Here is a 17,444-nt window from a genome sequence, read left to right as displayed (position 1 = left end):
CGCCTTCCTCCACGGTCTGCACTAAAGGTGGCAGGGGTTCAGCTTCGGTTGCTGGCATTTCCAAATTGGGGTGAGTGCTCCTCTGCGGTGCTAGAGCCGCCGGTATGGTTTGATTTTGATCATTTGTCGGTGGCATTCCAAAAGTTAGAAGGTGCACGGGTTGGAATGTTCTGGATTCATCCACCCTTTCTCTTGGTTGATTAAGTTGATTCATGGCGCAAGTATTGCTAGCCTCTGCAGCCTTTGGGACTACCGCAGCCGCACCGTACTTTGTCGCCGCTGCTCTGAGAGCCGCCGCTGCAACTGAATTAGCGTTCATAGGTGAAGTGATTTCCGCAGTATCTTGCCTTTGACTGGTCATTTTAGCTTTGTCTCCTTTCTGCTTGCTTCGGGTGATGACCGGGGTTGTCCTGGGTGTTTCTTTTGACAAAGCTTTGGATTTTCCTGCTTCCTGCGTCTTTTCCATCACGTGTCCTTTTGTTGACAATGAAATCTCGCAGAAACTCGCCTTCTTTACTCACAATACGTTCTTTCTGCATAAGGCATTTCAAACAAAAAACGGGAATATCCGCGTGAATCGGGTTAGTTGGCGAAATACATTCTTCCAGGAGAGGATTAATACACGCAAGTTACAATACACGGGTTAAAGTTTTATTAAAGGAGATCCTTAGTATAAAAACTACGAAAAACCCTCCAGAGAGACGGGTTCGCACGAGATCTAAAGAAAATCGTAAATCCGCGGATTAGAACAATAAATCTTATCGAAGATAAAAGGTGAGTTTTTGAATACAATACAGTTAACAAATGATCTATACGGTTCGAGCTGACAAATCAGAGCAATCATATGTCAATTTAAAATGAAATCACAGGACAAGATAAATCTTTTACAGGGACGAAGTCCCTGTTTCTAGCGCCAAATTGTGAACACACAAACCAAGAAGGCATCCGAATGCTCACAATCAATCATCATCATCTAAAGAGATTTGTGATGATGATATCCTAGTGTTGATTCCTTGGCTCAAAACCTTCGGGTTTATCATAGCCTCATCTAACAACTCCATGCGAGGCGTTTGCGCACGGGATATAAGTACAAACAAAGAAAGCAAAACGTATAAGTAAAGATCCATGGGGTTAAATAAATATAAAGTGCTGAAATGTAAACAAGACCAAGGTTTACGTGGTTCAGCACTAAGGCCTACGTCCACGGGGTTTGTTGTTTTACTATATTCTTCACGGTTACACGAATAGTCGAATGACTTTTGGGTTTACATGTTTCTCTCCTCTAAATGATTAACTTACACTTGCAATCTCTCTCTCTCTCTCCCTTCCTGATTTTTCCGATCCCCCTTCCTCTTGGTGGAGACGGGGTATTTATAAGGTTAGAATGTGGGACCCATCTCTGAAGGCCGTTGGAACCTTATCTTCTTGTGTCCTTGCGTCTATCACGCAGAGGTCTGCGTTTTGCCCCTTGATCCCGCAGATGCATCCTCGCTCGTTCCACAGGTTGATCGACACGTACACGACTCAGAGTGTTTAATGTGGGTAGTTGAGGGGTCTGCTCGTGTCAGACAAGTGTCTTCTGCCCCTGTCACGTCCGTGTCAGTTAACTTTCTTTCCACCGTTGATCTTAGCTTCTCTTTTGGGGATGAGATAAAGTAACTTCTCGGGGTTTATTTGGTTTTTCGTAGCGCATCATGTTTTGATGTTTTGGCCTGCATGCTTTCCACGTATCTTTTTATATACACGTGTCTGATAGTGAGATATATGTGTACACAGTAGAAAATTTGAAGAATATGAAGTTTAAATGAAATAAATTGCAGAGTAGTTGATTGATTTCTACAAGGATCATAAAAGAGCTTCCTTTGAAAAATTCTACAGCCAGGATTTATTTATTTAGTTTACTATGTTACTTGAAAAATTAAACAAGACTAGTATGTCCTAAAGTCAAAGTAAGATCATATTATCATATATAGATTGATGGCTGTGTCAAAGTTCATTGCAATTATTCAACTTAGAGGGTCCATGGCTCATCTTTGGTTGGACACAATGGGTCCATGGCTCCATACATTTTTAAGAAGCAAATTGAAAAAATTAAGATTATAAAACTGTTGGTCTCTAGGGGCAATGGGCTCAAGATGTGCATGGATTTCGTGACATTAAAATCAGCGTTATGATCAAAAACTTTCTCATGGTTCAAAGGAATAGATCCCAATATTCGTACAATCGTACTGCAACCTTGTGACCCAAAGATTATTTTATGGCCTACAAAATATGCAGCTTGACTCAAAAACTAACGATAACCCTTAGACTATATCACTGTGATGAAATTTGCAAGTAAACAACATCTACCTCGTGTTCCAGTTTTTCACCTGGGATTCAAAATCTACCGCATGACTAAAACTGTGCAATTGTAACGCAAAATTTGTCTCATAAATTCAGTGACGGAGCCAAGGCTTAATGCTCCCGGGTCATTACCATCCAAACCTAAATCTTCAATTTCCTCCTACCTATTTTACCCCCCCCCCCCAAATGGTTGAATTTGCAAGAAAACCAAGCTTATTTACACTAAATTTAGAAAACAAGTGGGGTCCGTAGACTCATTTGTCTATGTGTGCCTCCGTCCTGCTCATAATTAATCCAAAAGAACATATGCTTTGAAACCACTCGTGTACCTAAATATTCCCTAAACAAATCTTCTTGGTGACCTAAAAAAAATACTTTTTTCTTTTGCCTAAAAATGTTCATTTCTTCAATTTTCCATTTTTTCCCCGACGCCCTAGGCGCTAGGTTTGGCGCCTCGTCTTTGCCTAGCGCCTTTTACAATATAGCTCAGAAGTGACCCAAAAGTTGCACAATGCACCTAGAAAAAAAAATGATGCTTTTACTTTTTTACAATGGAGGAGGGAGTATGTCAGGACTGAGGAGGCAAACATACTACTGTTTTCGATATATATGTTGCATATGCAGGCACTTCAACGCGCCTGGATCACATTTAGACACATTGGGGCTAACCCCTATCATCTTCTAATCTAGCAGTTAGATTGGCCATCCACGTCAGTTAGGACAACCTCCTAAGTCCTATGATATTTCTAATTTAGTAGCGAAACGCTGAATAGAACAACGTTGAATGCTGAACAAAACATTAGCACATAATTTTATTTTCCAAACAACTAATTATTACTATTTCTCTCTCCATCTTTTCCCTCTCTGTCTCCCTCTTTTTCCTCTCTCTCCATCACCTTCTTTCTAAACATTTAGTAAAAATTATAGAGCGCTGAATTGTTCAGCGTTAAAGTTACCTTTTGAGCGCAGAACAGTTTAGCGTTCCAATCTTGCTGCTAGTTGAACTGCTAGCAAATGATAGGAGAGAAATGATAGGAGAGAAGTAGACAGAAGTAGTATTAACTTTTTTCCCACACTTTGTTCTTGGTTTGCAACAAGTTTTGACCAATCTAGCAGCTCAATCTAGCGCAAAGAAGTTAGCCTAAAGATCGCGTTGTAATCATGAAATGAAAATCCGTTTGCGTTTTTGCCAGATAATGTTTTCGATTTAAATGTGGTTTGGGACAGCTGATCTGGTAAAGTAAATAATGGCCACAAACTTGGACAACAAGATGATGTACTTGAGCCCCAAGTACCACACTAAGATTGTCGACAGTGGGAATACCAAACAATTAGGAGTTCTTGTCGTGACGTCCAAGATTTTCCAAATACGGGTCAAAGCAGTTTCCTTGACACGTCGTAATTTACTGACATAATTAGTACACAAACCTCATTAGGTGATTGGCCAAACCAATCTTCCCGTCCAATATTCAACCATTCCCATAATAGGTTTTATTAACCTACTTTAAAAGGGCTTCTAATAAAGGGCAGTCTTGAACCGCCTTTGCAGAGATAAATATGGACTAAAATTCGGTCTCTCGTCTTCATCTCCAAGAAAGAAATCAATACCAAAAAATCACATAATCACAGCTGAATACGATACAGAGAAGAATCATTACAAACTTGAAGAGATGTTTAGTTCAAAGAAGTTAGTTGGTTCAATGCTGAATCAAGTTCGTCCTCACTTACAATCATCATCATCAATCCGATCACTATTTGATCAATCTGGTAATGGATTACTGTTGAAAACAAAGGTACCGGCGATTGGTATGCGGAGAGCGAGTACCTTAACATTAGGTGAAGAAGAAGAGAAAGGAGGGTTGGGTGGTTCTTCAGCTGCCGCCGGTGGGAATAAGGATGGGCCGGAGCAGAATGGAGTTGCTAGCTATTGGGGTGTTAGCCCAAATAAGTTGGTTAAAGAAGATGGTACAGAGTGGAAATGGAAGTCATTCAGGGTAATAAAAGGCTATTTTTGATTCTATTTTGTTGATTGAATTTTTTTAATTGATTTTTATATGAAGATTGATTTGCTGACGATCGGTGTTTTGGTGATTTGGAATATGCAGCCGTGGGAAGCATATGAACCGGATATGTCAATTGATTTAACCAAACATCATAAACCAACAAATATGATGGACAAATTTGCTTATTGGACTGTCAAAGCTCTTCGTTACCCAACTGATGTTTTTTTCCAGGTATGAATTCTTATTTTTTTCGTTCGTCTCTCAAAAATAGATTCCTAGATTTTGGTAAAGAATTTGACGAGTGCAGTATAGAATTTAGCAAAAGACCCTAAACAATGGGAAAATATGCTTTAGAGATTGACTTAATTGCAAAAATTGGCAACTGTTGTAAGGTCTATTTTGGTGGTCACAACATCTTTGGAATATGGTATTTGTGCCCCCATTTGTTTCCCTGGATCTACTGGTCAAATCTGTATAGCATGTTTTGGTTTGGTGGATAGATATTGGAGACATGGTTAGTGTATATCTCTTGACCCATGGAGAATTACGGCTCTCTGATGCCGATGCCGCCTTAACCAAACATTGCGATGGTGGCATTTGACCCAGATGGAGTCAGGATTTAGACCCTCTGTGAGTTATTATGATGATTTAGTCATGTGCTCATGGGACCTGACTTTGTGTAGTTGCTAGAGAAATTCCAAGTGAAGGTTGAATTTCTGTCCAATTGGCAAAATGCAGAATAATTGCTTACGGCATTGTCAATTTGCTTTTATGGCAACTGGACTAATCAAATTTATGGTCGTTATGCAGAGGAGATATGGGTGCAGAGCAATGATGTTAGAAACAGTGGCAGCAGTGCCAGGGATGGTAGGAGGAATGCTATTGCATTTTAAATCTTTACGACGCTTTGAACATAGTGGAGGTTGGATCAAAGCATTGCTGGAAGAAGCCGAGAATGAAAGAGTGCACCTAATGACATTTATGGAAGTAGCCAAACCAAAATGGTATGAAAGAGCATTAGTAATTGGGGTGCAGGGAGTGTTTTTCAATGCCTATTTCTTATCTTACATGATTTCGCCAAAGCTTTCTCATAGAATTGTTGGGTATTTGGAAGAAGAAGCCATTCATTCTTATACTGAATTTTTGAAAGAGTTAGACAAAGGAACTATTGAGAATGTTAAGGCACCTGCTATTGCCATCGATTACTGGAGGTTACCTTCTGATGCTACATTGAAGGATGTTGTTATGGTTGTTAGAGCTGATGAAGCACACCATCGTGATGTTAATCATTTTGCTTCGGTACGTTTTCATATCTGATGTCTTGTATTCGTCGTATCTTTAACTATCCCATATTTTTTACTCCTTTTGTGGGTTCTAAAGTTTTTAAACTTTTTTGTTACAGGACATACATGTTCAAGGGCATGAACTCAAGGAATCAGCAGCTCCAATTGGGTATCACTGAAAGTCTTCTTAGCTTATTTGAGACATAGTTCAATCCTGAAGTATTCCCTTTCTTTTGTGGTTTAACAAGTGTCTTTATATTTTGTCCGGATTTTGGGGCATATATCTAAAGATTGAATACTTGGCTCAGATCAGATGTACCTATAAATAAAATGGAGGGGCCAATTTATTTTGACATATATATGAAATTTTGCGATTCTGATTTTTGAATGCTCTCTTACATGATTTTGTCAACTTATGTTTGCCTGTTGTTATAAGTTATGGCCAAAAATTCGTCTAATTGTCACACGATTAAATGGTGCATATTTTCTGTCAATTCATCAAATTCAAATTTAGATTCAAGAGCATGAAGAGTGTGGACGAATGATTTACCCTTGACTTTGAGGTTAGTGAGACGGGCGGTTTCACGATGGAAGTTTATATCAATCAATACATGTTAAGGAACTACAGATGATCATGAAGTACATAGCATTATCTTAATTTCTTTTGTATAACTCAAAAGAAACATCCGGGGTGCCTTTCAAGTTCCTCGGAGGCCATGTATCACTGTTGCTGCTATTAAAAGAAGGTTATTATTGGGCGTCACATTTTAATAGAGGGACTTCATTTGGATTCTTAATGTCCAAAAAAGTGGTTATGGGATATCCTAACACATATCCAAAATGTCTAGATTACCCTTTAACTAGAAGTGATTTTACGTCCAGGTTTGGATTAATTCCAACGTAGAATTTTATTTGCATGTAATTTTACGTCCAGGTTTGGATTAGTTCCAACCGTAGAAGCTCATTTTACGTCCAGGTTTCTTTTAATTCCAACCGTAGAATCCGATTTTACTTCCAGTTTTCTTTTAATTCCAACCATAGAAGTGATTTTACGTCCAGGTTTGGATTAATTCCAACCGTAAACGTGATATTACGTCCAGGTTTGGATTAATTCCAACCGTAGAATTTTATTTGCATGTAGTTTTACGTCCAGGTTTGAATTAATTCCAACCGTAGAAACTCATTTTACGTCCAGGTTCTTTTTAATTCCAACCGTAGAATCTGATTTTATGTCCAGTTTTCTTTTAATTCCAACCGTAGAAATGATTTTACATCTAGATTTGGATTATTTCCAACCGTAGAAGTTTATTTTATGGCCAGTTTTTCTTCTCACAAAAACTTTGTCCCAGAATTCACCAAGTATACAACAAAATTCATCAATTTAATTTTTATCTAATTAAATTAAATTAAAATTAACTAAATAAGAGTTGTTTAGTCATTACAAAATTATTTGAGATAAGGGAGTTTTGATATTACTTATGGATGATTCGTTTTTATCCTATTAGGTGACGCACCTCTAATGGAATGTGACGCCCCAGTAATAGCCTTTTAAAACAAAGTCCCCAATATCATAGAACTGCTACACTGACAGAAAAATAATCTGACAGTCCCTATCTGCGTGGTTAGCATTTGAATTGGTGCGTGCAAAAATATAGTCTAGTAGTCCACACTTTTGTTTCAGTCAGTGATTGGTCCAAGATTTTCCCTTGGTTTATTTATCGTTTTCGATGATCCAACCAGACCAAACTATTCCGTCTATACAACCATCAACAATCCTGAAGATCAAAAATATTTCACCATCAACTTAAATTTTGTTTCTTAACCCTAGAACCATAACAAAACACAAAATCACTCGTTAGCACGACTCTTTTTGTTCAAAAATTACCACCTGACCCAATTTCACAAGATAAAAATAGAAAGTGCCATCAATCTTTTCTTTTTCTTTTGATGGAAAAGTGTCATCAATCCAAAAAAATAAGAAAAAGGGAGAGGAACAAAACTTTTCTCTCATATTTTTTTTGGACGAGTGCAGTCGCATAAACCACGTCACTAACCGGTAAATTCAACAAGGGTAAATTACGTGTGAGTCACCATCACGGTAAAAAAATGTTTTCTAGTCAAATGATGAGTAGTGACCCAACCTGGGTTGCATGGACGCTCTGTTTTTGGAGTCGTGTCCTCGCCCGACTCGCGTCGGACGTAGGACGCGCGTTAGACGCTGACACGACGCGTGTCCGACGCACCAATATGCGCGTCCCACGCGCGTCTTATTTGGACGCACCGATGACTCGTGTTTGGAACATTTTTTTTTTTCATTTTCATTTAAACTTCTTCCTTTATTTTTACTATTATTAACTAAATGAAGAAAAACAGACATTTAGATCAATCATTTAAGTCTTTATTAGGATTTTGTAATTGGAAATGACATCACATATATTTTTAGTTGGGCATGTGTTGTTCGAAGAATGCATTTTGATTGTGCCATGTGTTTAATAGTGATAATTGTTTGACCTTCGACGTGTATAAACAAACGGTCTCTCATTTTCTTTTGAAATTTATACACATGTAGCATTATTTTCTAATTTTTAGGATCGAAACACTTGACTTTGTTATATAAATACATATTTTATTTATATATACAATTATCTATTTACGTGTCCGCTTCCTAATTTTTTGGGAAATTTGTAGTGTCCGCGTCCGCGTCTTCTCGTGTCCGCATCTACGCGTCCGCGTCTGTGCAACCCAGGACCCAACTAAGGGTGCACTCGGTACGGTTCAGCTCGGTTCTTGGCGAGACCGAGTACCTGTACCTCCCTAGCCTCGATTCCAAAATTTTGGACCGGTCCTTGTACCTTGTACCTCGGTTCCGGTACCATTCGGTACACGTACGGTTCCGGTACCAGTCGGTACTTTTCCAGACATATATTTCTGTCATTTTCCCAGACAATCTAAGTACCTTTTTTTCAGTATATTAAGTAATATCTCAATCAAAGAACAAAACAACAACTAATAAGTAGCAATAATACTACCAAACCAAAGTGCCAAACACACACACTAAAGTCTTGAAAATCCGAAAAAAGAACAAGTAGCAGTAGGCAGTAGCACACAAACACACACACTAAGTCTTGAAAATGAGAAAATCTGAAAAAAGAACAACTAAGCAGTGCAGCTAGTGCTGCAGTGGCAATGACTGGACAGTGGTGGCAATGACAAATAAAAAGTCTTGAATATTGATCTTCTAATCCATGTCAGCAACACTTGTGGTGGTGGCATTATTGTTGATAGGACCAAATAACGCTGCAAAAACAAACAATAGCAGTTAGTAACTATTAGTCTATATCTATTACTGCCAAACACAAGTAATAATGTAATATGTATATCAATATATGTTTGTATAATTGTATGTTACCTTCTTCAAGTTCAACATCATCATCTGGTATGTAATCCGATAGAAGATCAAGTTGTATTGACTTCCTTAGTCTGTCTCTAGTCCAATAACAAATTTCAGCAACTAATCAAGATTACCTACAACAATACACTTGATCAAGTCAGATAAACAAATCAAGATTATCTACTCCTAAAACTTTAAGCAACACAAAACCTATTCACATTAACTTCTCAGTACATATTGATTCTTCATTTCAATAAAATCCATTTTATTTAGACAAACAGGGAGGTGACGAAACATAAGAAGATTCATGAAACATAAGAACTAACTACTTGCCATTCTTGTCCTGCTCTAACATGTAATTGCAGTTAACTACTTGGTACTTATATCATCATCAACAAAGTCTTACAGCAGTATAATGAACCAAATCGTAATCCCAGATTGCTAATTGTAACTAGTAGGAACACGTAACCCATATTAAGTTTATAAACAAAGTTACAAAACCACTGAATTTGAGCATCACTACAAGTAAATGCACTTTGACAACACCAAAAAGATTGAGTAACAAACTAATTATCTACCTACTTCTAGCAATCATGTAAATTAGAAATCAGAAAAATTACGAACACCCTAATTTCATTAACAAAAAGAAAAAGAAGTACTCAAATTATTAAAACAACACCATTACCATTCAAAGATTAGCACTAGACACTAGACAGTGAATTAGGAACAACATAATCCAAAACAACAACAAATCTCTAACCTTTTCCTTCTCTTTCTTCATTCCCTTAGATAATCTGATTGATACTTAATCCAGTTAAGTTCCTTTCTTTTCCCTTTGTCTTATCCTGTGAAAGTGAAATCCTAAAATAATCAGACATATCTTTCAAGATCAAAAGATTCAAAACTTCACAAAAGTAATGATTACACATCGAAGCTTTGTCTTGATTATTCACGAATCATCAACGAAAACATGATTATAATGAAAGAGAGGTACACAGATAAGAAGATGCAGATTAGAAGAAACGTTAACCTAAATTGAAAAAAAAAATCAAAATCTGCAACATCTGATTACCTCTTAGTAAGAACTGAGACATAAACCAGTATCAATCAACGAGACAGAGGAGTAATCCAACGGAGACCTTCACTTCTTCTCCTTCTCAGAGACAGAGGAGAGACAGAAAGAAAAAAAAGAAACTAAATTGAGAATAGAAACCCTAGCCCTATAATGTTTGCTTATATACCACCACTTAAACCAACGGTTATTATTGATCTATCATCCCCTAAATCTGACGGCTACAACTAATCGGTACAGACGGCACGGTTCGATGCGGGACTAGGTCAGGACCGTGTACATGTACCTCCCTAATCTCGGTTCCTATTTTTAGGATCGGTATCTGTGCCCGTTCCTCGGTTCGGTACAAAACCAGATACGATTCCACCGGTTCCGGGACGGTCCGTCGGTCCGGCTCGATTCCTGTGCACCCTTAGACCCAACACAACGCTTTAGGTTCCCAAGTTTCAAACAAAAACAGAGAGAAAGAACATTTCTTCTCTCTGCTCCTCCCATTAATGGCGTCTTAAAAAACCATACTTTCTTCATAGCCGCCTGTATAGACCAAAATGTGACTCGCTAAACCGTTTGTATCTTTGTGTGATATACCTGTAAGTTCTTCTAACCTTTCTGAACTGAAAAAGATCACTTTTGTTTCTTCATTTTGGGTATTGAAATTGCTGAATTGATCGGATATACGTCTAGTTTTCTCGTAGACTAATGGGGGTTTTGGCTCCTTTGGGGATTGTTTACTTTTGCTTAAAGGGTTTTCTTTCTTCTGGGTTTTTGTTCAAGGATTGTTGTTGATTTTGATGTTTTTGTTGATTAGTTGTTGGTTTCCATTGAGGTAATGAATTTGATTTTTGATTTTTATTTTGTTGATTACTTGATTTGCAGTGGTGGGTTGTGATTAATTAGCGGATTTCGGATATAAAAATTGGAACTTTATCTGAACTTTATGTTCAATTTCACTACCTCAACCCTAAGTGGTAACAGTGCAATCTCCAAATTCCGTGGTGCTGAGAACCAGCAAAAGCATACTATGGTGCCAACACTTGCTATTTCTGCCCCTTTCAATGTGGTTCCTTAGGCTGCTGACCTGGGGTTCGCTGCAACCACTTCTAGAGTGATACCAGTGATGCTGTAAGAGGAGATGGTGATGAAAGTGTAGCTCCATTTCATGTTCTTTCTGTACCAGCTGTGGGGACAAATCCTGGTGATGAATTTAGCTTTTGCATTAAGGAGATCCAGGTAAGACTCAATTTTCATTACAAATTCAGTATGTGTGTTTTATTTTGCGAGCATGATGAAGTGTTATTAGAAGTGGTAGCTGATATCTATCAAGTAAAGAACAAAAGCAACCGAAAGAGGAAATATGAAATTGTGGTAGTTTGTAGAAACTCTGTTGACTTTGGGAAGCCAGGATTTAAGAGTATTAACGTAACTTCCATCATAGATGCAGAAAGTGGGAAAATTTTGAAAAGGAAAGTAGTTAGTTTATCAGCATGCATGTTCTGCGATACTGTTTGTGCACCGAATAATTTAATTATGTCCCTCAACATCTTGTCTCGGAATGCCCTCACATATACTTTTTCTCTCAGAAACCAAACAAGAAAAAGCCAGAGTCATAAAAAACCTTCAATTCTCTGATATGTATATAGTGGTCCCAACAGGAGTCATAGGATTGCCGGAGGAATGGTTCTTGCTTGGAGTGCTAATGTTAATGTTCAAAAGTATAGTTGTGATGACTAAGACACTAAGTCGATGCTGTTATTTTTGATTCCATAGCATCTTTGCTATGGTTGTTGCCGTGTATGTATGGGTGTCCACACAGGAAAACTAAGTTAAACTCTTGGAAGTACTTTCAAGAGGTGGCTAGTACTGGGCATATCCTCTGGATGGTCTTAGGAAACCTCAACATTGTTTTAATTAGTCACGAAAAGTGGGGGGGGGGGGGGGGGGGGGGGGGGGGGGGGGGGGGGGGGGGGGGTGGGGGGGGGGGGGGGGGTGGGGGGGGGGGGAGAGCTTAAACCAAAATGAGTGTCATTTCTTCAATAATCTGATTAACTCTGTGGATCTTATGGACCTGGGATTTGTGGGCGACCCCTAACCCTTTACACAGTCGAACAAGAGAAAAGGGAATGGCTTGAGGCTCGATTGGGTAGAGCTATGGTAAATGCTTTGTGGTTGGATGTTTTCCCTTAAGCAAACCTTTACCATCTCCCTCCAATAGCCTCTGACCATAGCCCATCCTTCTTAAAACTTCTCCTATCTGGAAAGATGGAGCCAAACCTTTAAAATTCTTTGTGTTTTTCTTGGAAGATCCATCTTCTTTTGATGTTTGAGGAAGCTTGGAATCTGGAAATCCAGGGATCTTCGGCTTTTGCCTTAGTTGCTTAAATTAAGAAAATGTTAAAAAAACAAATAAAAATTTGGAATTGGGATTACTTTGGCGATATCCAATTTAACATTAAAAAGATCTCCCAATACATTCTTAGAGCGAAAAATGAAATACACTTGCCCGATAACTCAGTTGTTGTCATTGAGCTAAATACTAGAAAACTGGTGTAATTTTGAAGAAGCAATCTGGAAATTAAAAGCTACTGAAAACATGTTAAATCTGGGGGACAGAAATACCAGCTTTTCCCACACAAGCTAAGCAAAACTACAGAAAATTAGAATTGAAAGTTTAAAAGATAACTGGTAATTGGTGCAATTATAGGAATGAGATTTCTGAATCTCTGCTGACCTATTTCTCGGAAATGGCTAACTCGGGGGAAAATCAGATTCCGGATACTATTCTGGATCTGACCCGTAGATGCATTTACGAGGATGAAAACATTTCTCTCCTCTCCCATCCAACGGAAGAAGAGATCAAATTTGTCCTTTTTGGCATGCATCCTAATAAGCCCCAGGGCCCTGATGGTTTTCCCAGCCGATTTTTTCCCAGAAAAAACTGGAATATCGTGTATTAGGAGGATTTGACGTCCTCGATTCTGGATTTCTTTTAAGCTAAATCTCTCCTCAAAGAAATAAATGCCACTTTCATCACCCTTACCCCAAAAGTAAAATCGCCAGAAACTGCAGCTGATTTTAGACCGATTTCTGTTTGTAATACAGTCTATAAGATCATCTAATAACTGATGGCATCATGGCAAACAGGATGAAGCCTCTTCTTGAAAGTATGAAGAATTTCGTGACCGATTTCTGTTTGTAATACAGTCTTAACTCCCCCTACCAGTCGGCTTTTCTCCTGGGTAGGCAGATCTCGGATAATGCTATCATTGCTCACGAAATTCTTCATACCATACGCTCTAGGAAAAAAGAAAAATAGGTTATATGGGGCTTAAAATAGATGTGTCGAGAGCTTTCAACTGACTCGAATGGAATTTCCTCCTTCAAACGCTCTCTAGACTGGGAATCTGGGATGTTCAGAGGATTGACGCAATGTATAGGTACTACCACTGCTGCTGTTTTTATCAATGGATCTCTCTCTCCTTTTTTTTAAACCTTCTAGGGGTCTTAGGCAGGTTGACCCACTGGAGAACCTCTCTAGGGTTCTGAGCAATGCGGAGGAGAAGGGTCTCATTAGTGGAATAAAAGTGGCCAAAACTGCCTCCTTCCCACCCCCCAATTGCTCACATGTTATTTGCCGGTGATTGCCTTATTTTTGCTAGGGAATTTAAGAAAGAATGTAAAAGTCTGTTAAAAATCCTAGAAATGTTTAGTGAAGGATCAGGATAAATTACAATAAGTCAAGAATTTTCTTTGGGAAAAGTGCGGGCAGTAGAGAAGTTAGAGAACTAATTCAAATTCTGAAAGTTGGCAGGATAAATATCTAGGTGTTCCTCATTTTACTCACAGATCCAAAATTCTTTGTTTCGAACCAATTCTTGAAAAACTGAAATGTAGGCTTTCAGGTTGGAGGAGTAAATACCTTAACCCTGCGTGAAAGTCCGCCACTTCCCCTAGCAACATACCATATGACATGATTCATATCAAAAACTATCACCAAGAAAATGGATGCCCTCAGTAGATCTTTCTTTTGGGGGCATGGGAAGGGCAATCTAAAGGATTATGCCCATTAAAGTGGTAGTCTGTCTATTTGGCAAAAGAAAAAGGAGGTCTGGGTCTTAAAAAGTACAGGGATTTCAATATGGGACTGATAGTGAAAGAAGGTTGGAGAATGTTGAGAAATCAGGATAGCTTATGGGTTAAAATTTTGGAGTCCAAATATTTTAATAATAGCTCACCAGTTTAAAAAAACAAAGCCGGCTCCATTAAGCTCTTGGTTGTGGAAAGGGATAAAATCATAAAAGAAACTGCTAGGTGGAAGGTGGGAGATGGGGAGGGTATCCAGATATGGTTGCAGAACTGGATCCCGCTACAAACACCTAATGCAATCAGCAAAAACGACAGCAAACCTCTCATGCAGAAAACCCTGAAACATGTGGGGCAGTTGGTGAATCAGAATACTAAGAACTAGAATGTAAATTTTCTACCGGGTGGTAGCTCAAAATATACAATCCATTCAAATTGATCAATCTGGTGAGACTAAAGGTGAGTCAGAATGGGAAACTGTAACTAAAAGGAAAGTCTTGGTAAAGAAAGTATACAACTTTCTGATTCAGGGTGAATCTTCATCTCAGCCTGGATCGACGACTCCAGCTTGGTGAGGAAGGGTATGGAAGTTAAGAGTTCTGCCACGAATTCAAATTTTCGTGTGGAAGGTTTTCCATGACATCCTTCCTGTTGGGAAAAATCTAAATACGAGATCCCTGCTATCTCTGCCATATGTGTGGTGTTTAGGAACAATGAAGAAACTCCGAGACATACTCTGAGCGGTTGTAGTTTCAGCAGGGCTGTCTGGTTCGGTATGGGATGTGCCCGATAGGAGCTAGGGGGAAAATGTTAGACTGGAAAAGTGGTTCCAAGTTTGGCAGGATAGTGAATCTGGTAACAACTTCAATAGAGTCAATATGACTGAACTTGGAGCTATAGTCTGCTGGTTCATCAGGAAGGCCAGATGCCAAAAATGTTTCCAAGGAATTGAACCAGACCCGACAAGCACAATCACCCTTATTAAAAATCATCTTCTCATACCTTGCGTAAGCCAAATCAGTGCAATACCTAACCGTGAACCAACATCTGACCAGAAAGAATCTTTGCAGATGACAATACCAAAACTAATGAGTCGAAACCAAATATATACTGTACACAGGACCAGCAATAACACTGCAGGGTATAGCACTTTGGGTAACTAATGGAAATGGTTGTATCACAGGAACAGCGACGGTCAGCTGCAGGGTAGAAAGCTATCAACAAGGAGCAACCGTGTGACTCGTTGCTGCACTCAACTATGCTTATCTACACCACAGAGGAAGTAACACTGGAAGTGGAAGATAAGGAAATTAGAGGTGAACTGAAGAAGAAGTTGCAGCATATGGAAGTGACAACTGGCAGCATGCTTTTAATTTCTGCAACAAACTTATTAGGTTATACTAGAAAAGAAATGTGTATTCCTCCAAGGCAGCCTATACTGCCAGTACTACTGGATCTTGCAAACATCAGTTTCAACCCCCCATATATGGGAATGGGATGAAGTTATCTAATGCATGATAATACTATGCTTGTAAACCTCAATGCTAGGTGGAGTTTTTTCTGACACCAGTCGGCAATTGTTATGGTCCCTTCAAAAAAAAGAAAAAAACTCTTGTAAAAGGAGAAGGAGATAGAAAATAGGAAAAGAAAGGAGAGAGATTTCTTATTCATGTGTGTATCGAATACAATGTTTAAGCCTCTATTTATATAGATAGAGGACTTGGTGTCACTACAAAAAATCTGAGCATTGGCAAGCAAACCAGTTTGGTTGCCGAATATGAGTTTTTAGTTTGCCGAACACATTGGCAACTAATGGTAGTTGCGGAGCCTAAGTTGCCATATGGGATGTTTCCAAATGTAAAGGCAACTACTAAAAATACTTAGTTGCCATGGGATGTTTCCAAATGTAAAGGCAACTACTAAAAATACTTAGTTGCCATGGTTTCATTTGGCAACTTATGTTACAGGAACCAAATACGTTACTTAGTTAAATGCAATTAATTAAAACCACAAATTTTTGCAGTTGTTCTAGAGTTGCCAAACATATTAACAACATAGTCATCATAGTTGTCAGTAACTTGCCACATAATATGGCAACTAAATTAAAATCTTATTGTGGATTTATTTAGCAATTAATATTGTAATTAATATCGTATTTAAACTCAAATAATTATCATAATTAATATGGTAATGATAATATCGTAATTAACCTCGTAATTAGTTAATTACCATTTTTTATCGTATCCTAATTAATAATTCTTTTGTATAGTGTATGCATCCACAAAACAAATTAATAAAATATGCATTTCATTTTCAAAACCAAGAGTAAAAAATCATAACACCTTACTACAGGATGCTTCAAAAAGCCATACTACAAGTACACGTTATCATCCTCCCTACCCTAATATCCTAATACCAGAAGAAAACAAGAAAGAAAAAAAACACAAAACAAAATAAAATAGAAATTCATTCATCACTGGCTGGCCCACTCTGAACTGGGATCCTCCACGTCAGTCTTTCAAATAAAGAAAATCATTCATCATCCATGGCACCTTCCACATTTCGGTCCTCCATATCAGGATAGTCACGGATGTAGTTTTCATCCTCTAGGTCATCATAGTCATCCTCATCATTTTGACCTTCCACATCAAGATCCTCATCTCGCCCACTGACCTCCGCATCATCCTCCATTTCATCATCTGATACATCTGGTACAACCATGGAAGGATAATGTTTAGAAAAAAAACTATTAGTATGATCAGTAAGCCGACGTGTTTCTCTTCTCTGTAGCATGTTTTCTGTCTGTAGAGACTCAATTCTTCCATTCAACAATTGTATTTCTTTTTCCCTTAAATCAGCCAAACTCTTGTGAGTGTGAGAAGCTTTGCGACGACGTTTAAGACTCCCACGTTGTTCATAATAGACAGTTTCATATATGTCATATGGAGTGTTACTAGATTCTCCTCGCAGTGTTGCTTCTTTCATGTCCTCCATTGTTTTCTACGTAAATTACAGATAGCCATACATGATCATATACTGTTGCAGAGATTAATTTAAGACACAAAATTCAAAGTATATTTGTAGTGTGTCTTACTTTCATCTCCTGACATTTCGGTGGTAATTTTTTAGAACCATGGGTTTCTGAAAACAAAATCACCGCATCACAAGGCTTGTTCTCCACAATCTTTGAAGCAGCAAGCAGTTGCATACAAACCAAGTAAGTTAACACTATACGGTATATAAAACACGGATTCGAACCAGCATCGGTAGAC

The 17,444-nt window shown here is 38.4% G+C and overlaps 2 protein-coding genes and 1 long non-coding RNA gene across 3 annotated transcripts; 2 read left to right on the top strand and 1 right to left on the bottom strand.

The window, feature by feature from the left end:
- The first annotated feature begins 3,871 nt into the window (after nt 1-3,871).
- Nucleotides 3,872-6,022, top strand: LOC113282328 (ubiquinol oxidase 2, mitochondrial-like). The gene is made up of 4 exons (XM_026531316.1): nt 3,872-4,337; nt 4,449-4,577; nt 5,157-5,645; nt 5,749-6,022. The coding sequence occupies exons 1-4, from the start codon at nt 4,014-4,016 to the stop codon at nt 5,806-5,808; spliced, it is 1,002 nt and encodes a 333-aa protein (XP_026387101.1). The 5' UTR covers nt 3,872-4,013; the 3' UTR covers nt 5,809-6,022.
- Nucleotides 6,023-10,558: 4,536 nt separating this feature from the next.
- Nucleotides 10,559-15,714, top strand: LOC113327008. Its single transcript, XR_003348682.1, has 3 exons — nt 10,559-10,682; nt 10,969-11,322; nt 15,356-15,714. It is a non-coding gene; the product is annotated as an uncharacterized LOC113327008 (long non-coding RNA).
- A 990-nt stretch (nt 15,715-16,704) lies between these two features.
- On the bottom strand, nt 16,705-17,166 carry LOC113276277 (acidic leucine-rich nuclear phosphoprotein 32 family member B-like). The gene has a single exon (XM_026525889.1). It carries the CDS (start codon nt 17,164-17,166, stop codon nt 16,705-16,707), a length of 462 nt encoding a protein of 153 aa, XP_026381674.1.
- Nucleotides 17,167-17,444: the final 278 nt, after the last annotated feature.

The sequence above is a fragment of the Papaver somniferum genome, chromosome 1 (genome assembly GCF_003573695.1).
Source record: "Papaver somniferum cultivar HN1 chromosome 1, ASM357369v1, whole genome shotgun sequence".
In the NCBI taxonomy this organism is placed as follows: Eukaryota; Viridiplantae; Streptophyta; class Magnoliopsida; order Ranunculales; family Papaveraceae; genus Papaver; species Papaver somniferum.
The sequence above is the reverse complement of the archived record's forward strand: the minus strand, read 5'-3'. Positions and strand labels throughout refer to the sequence as shown.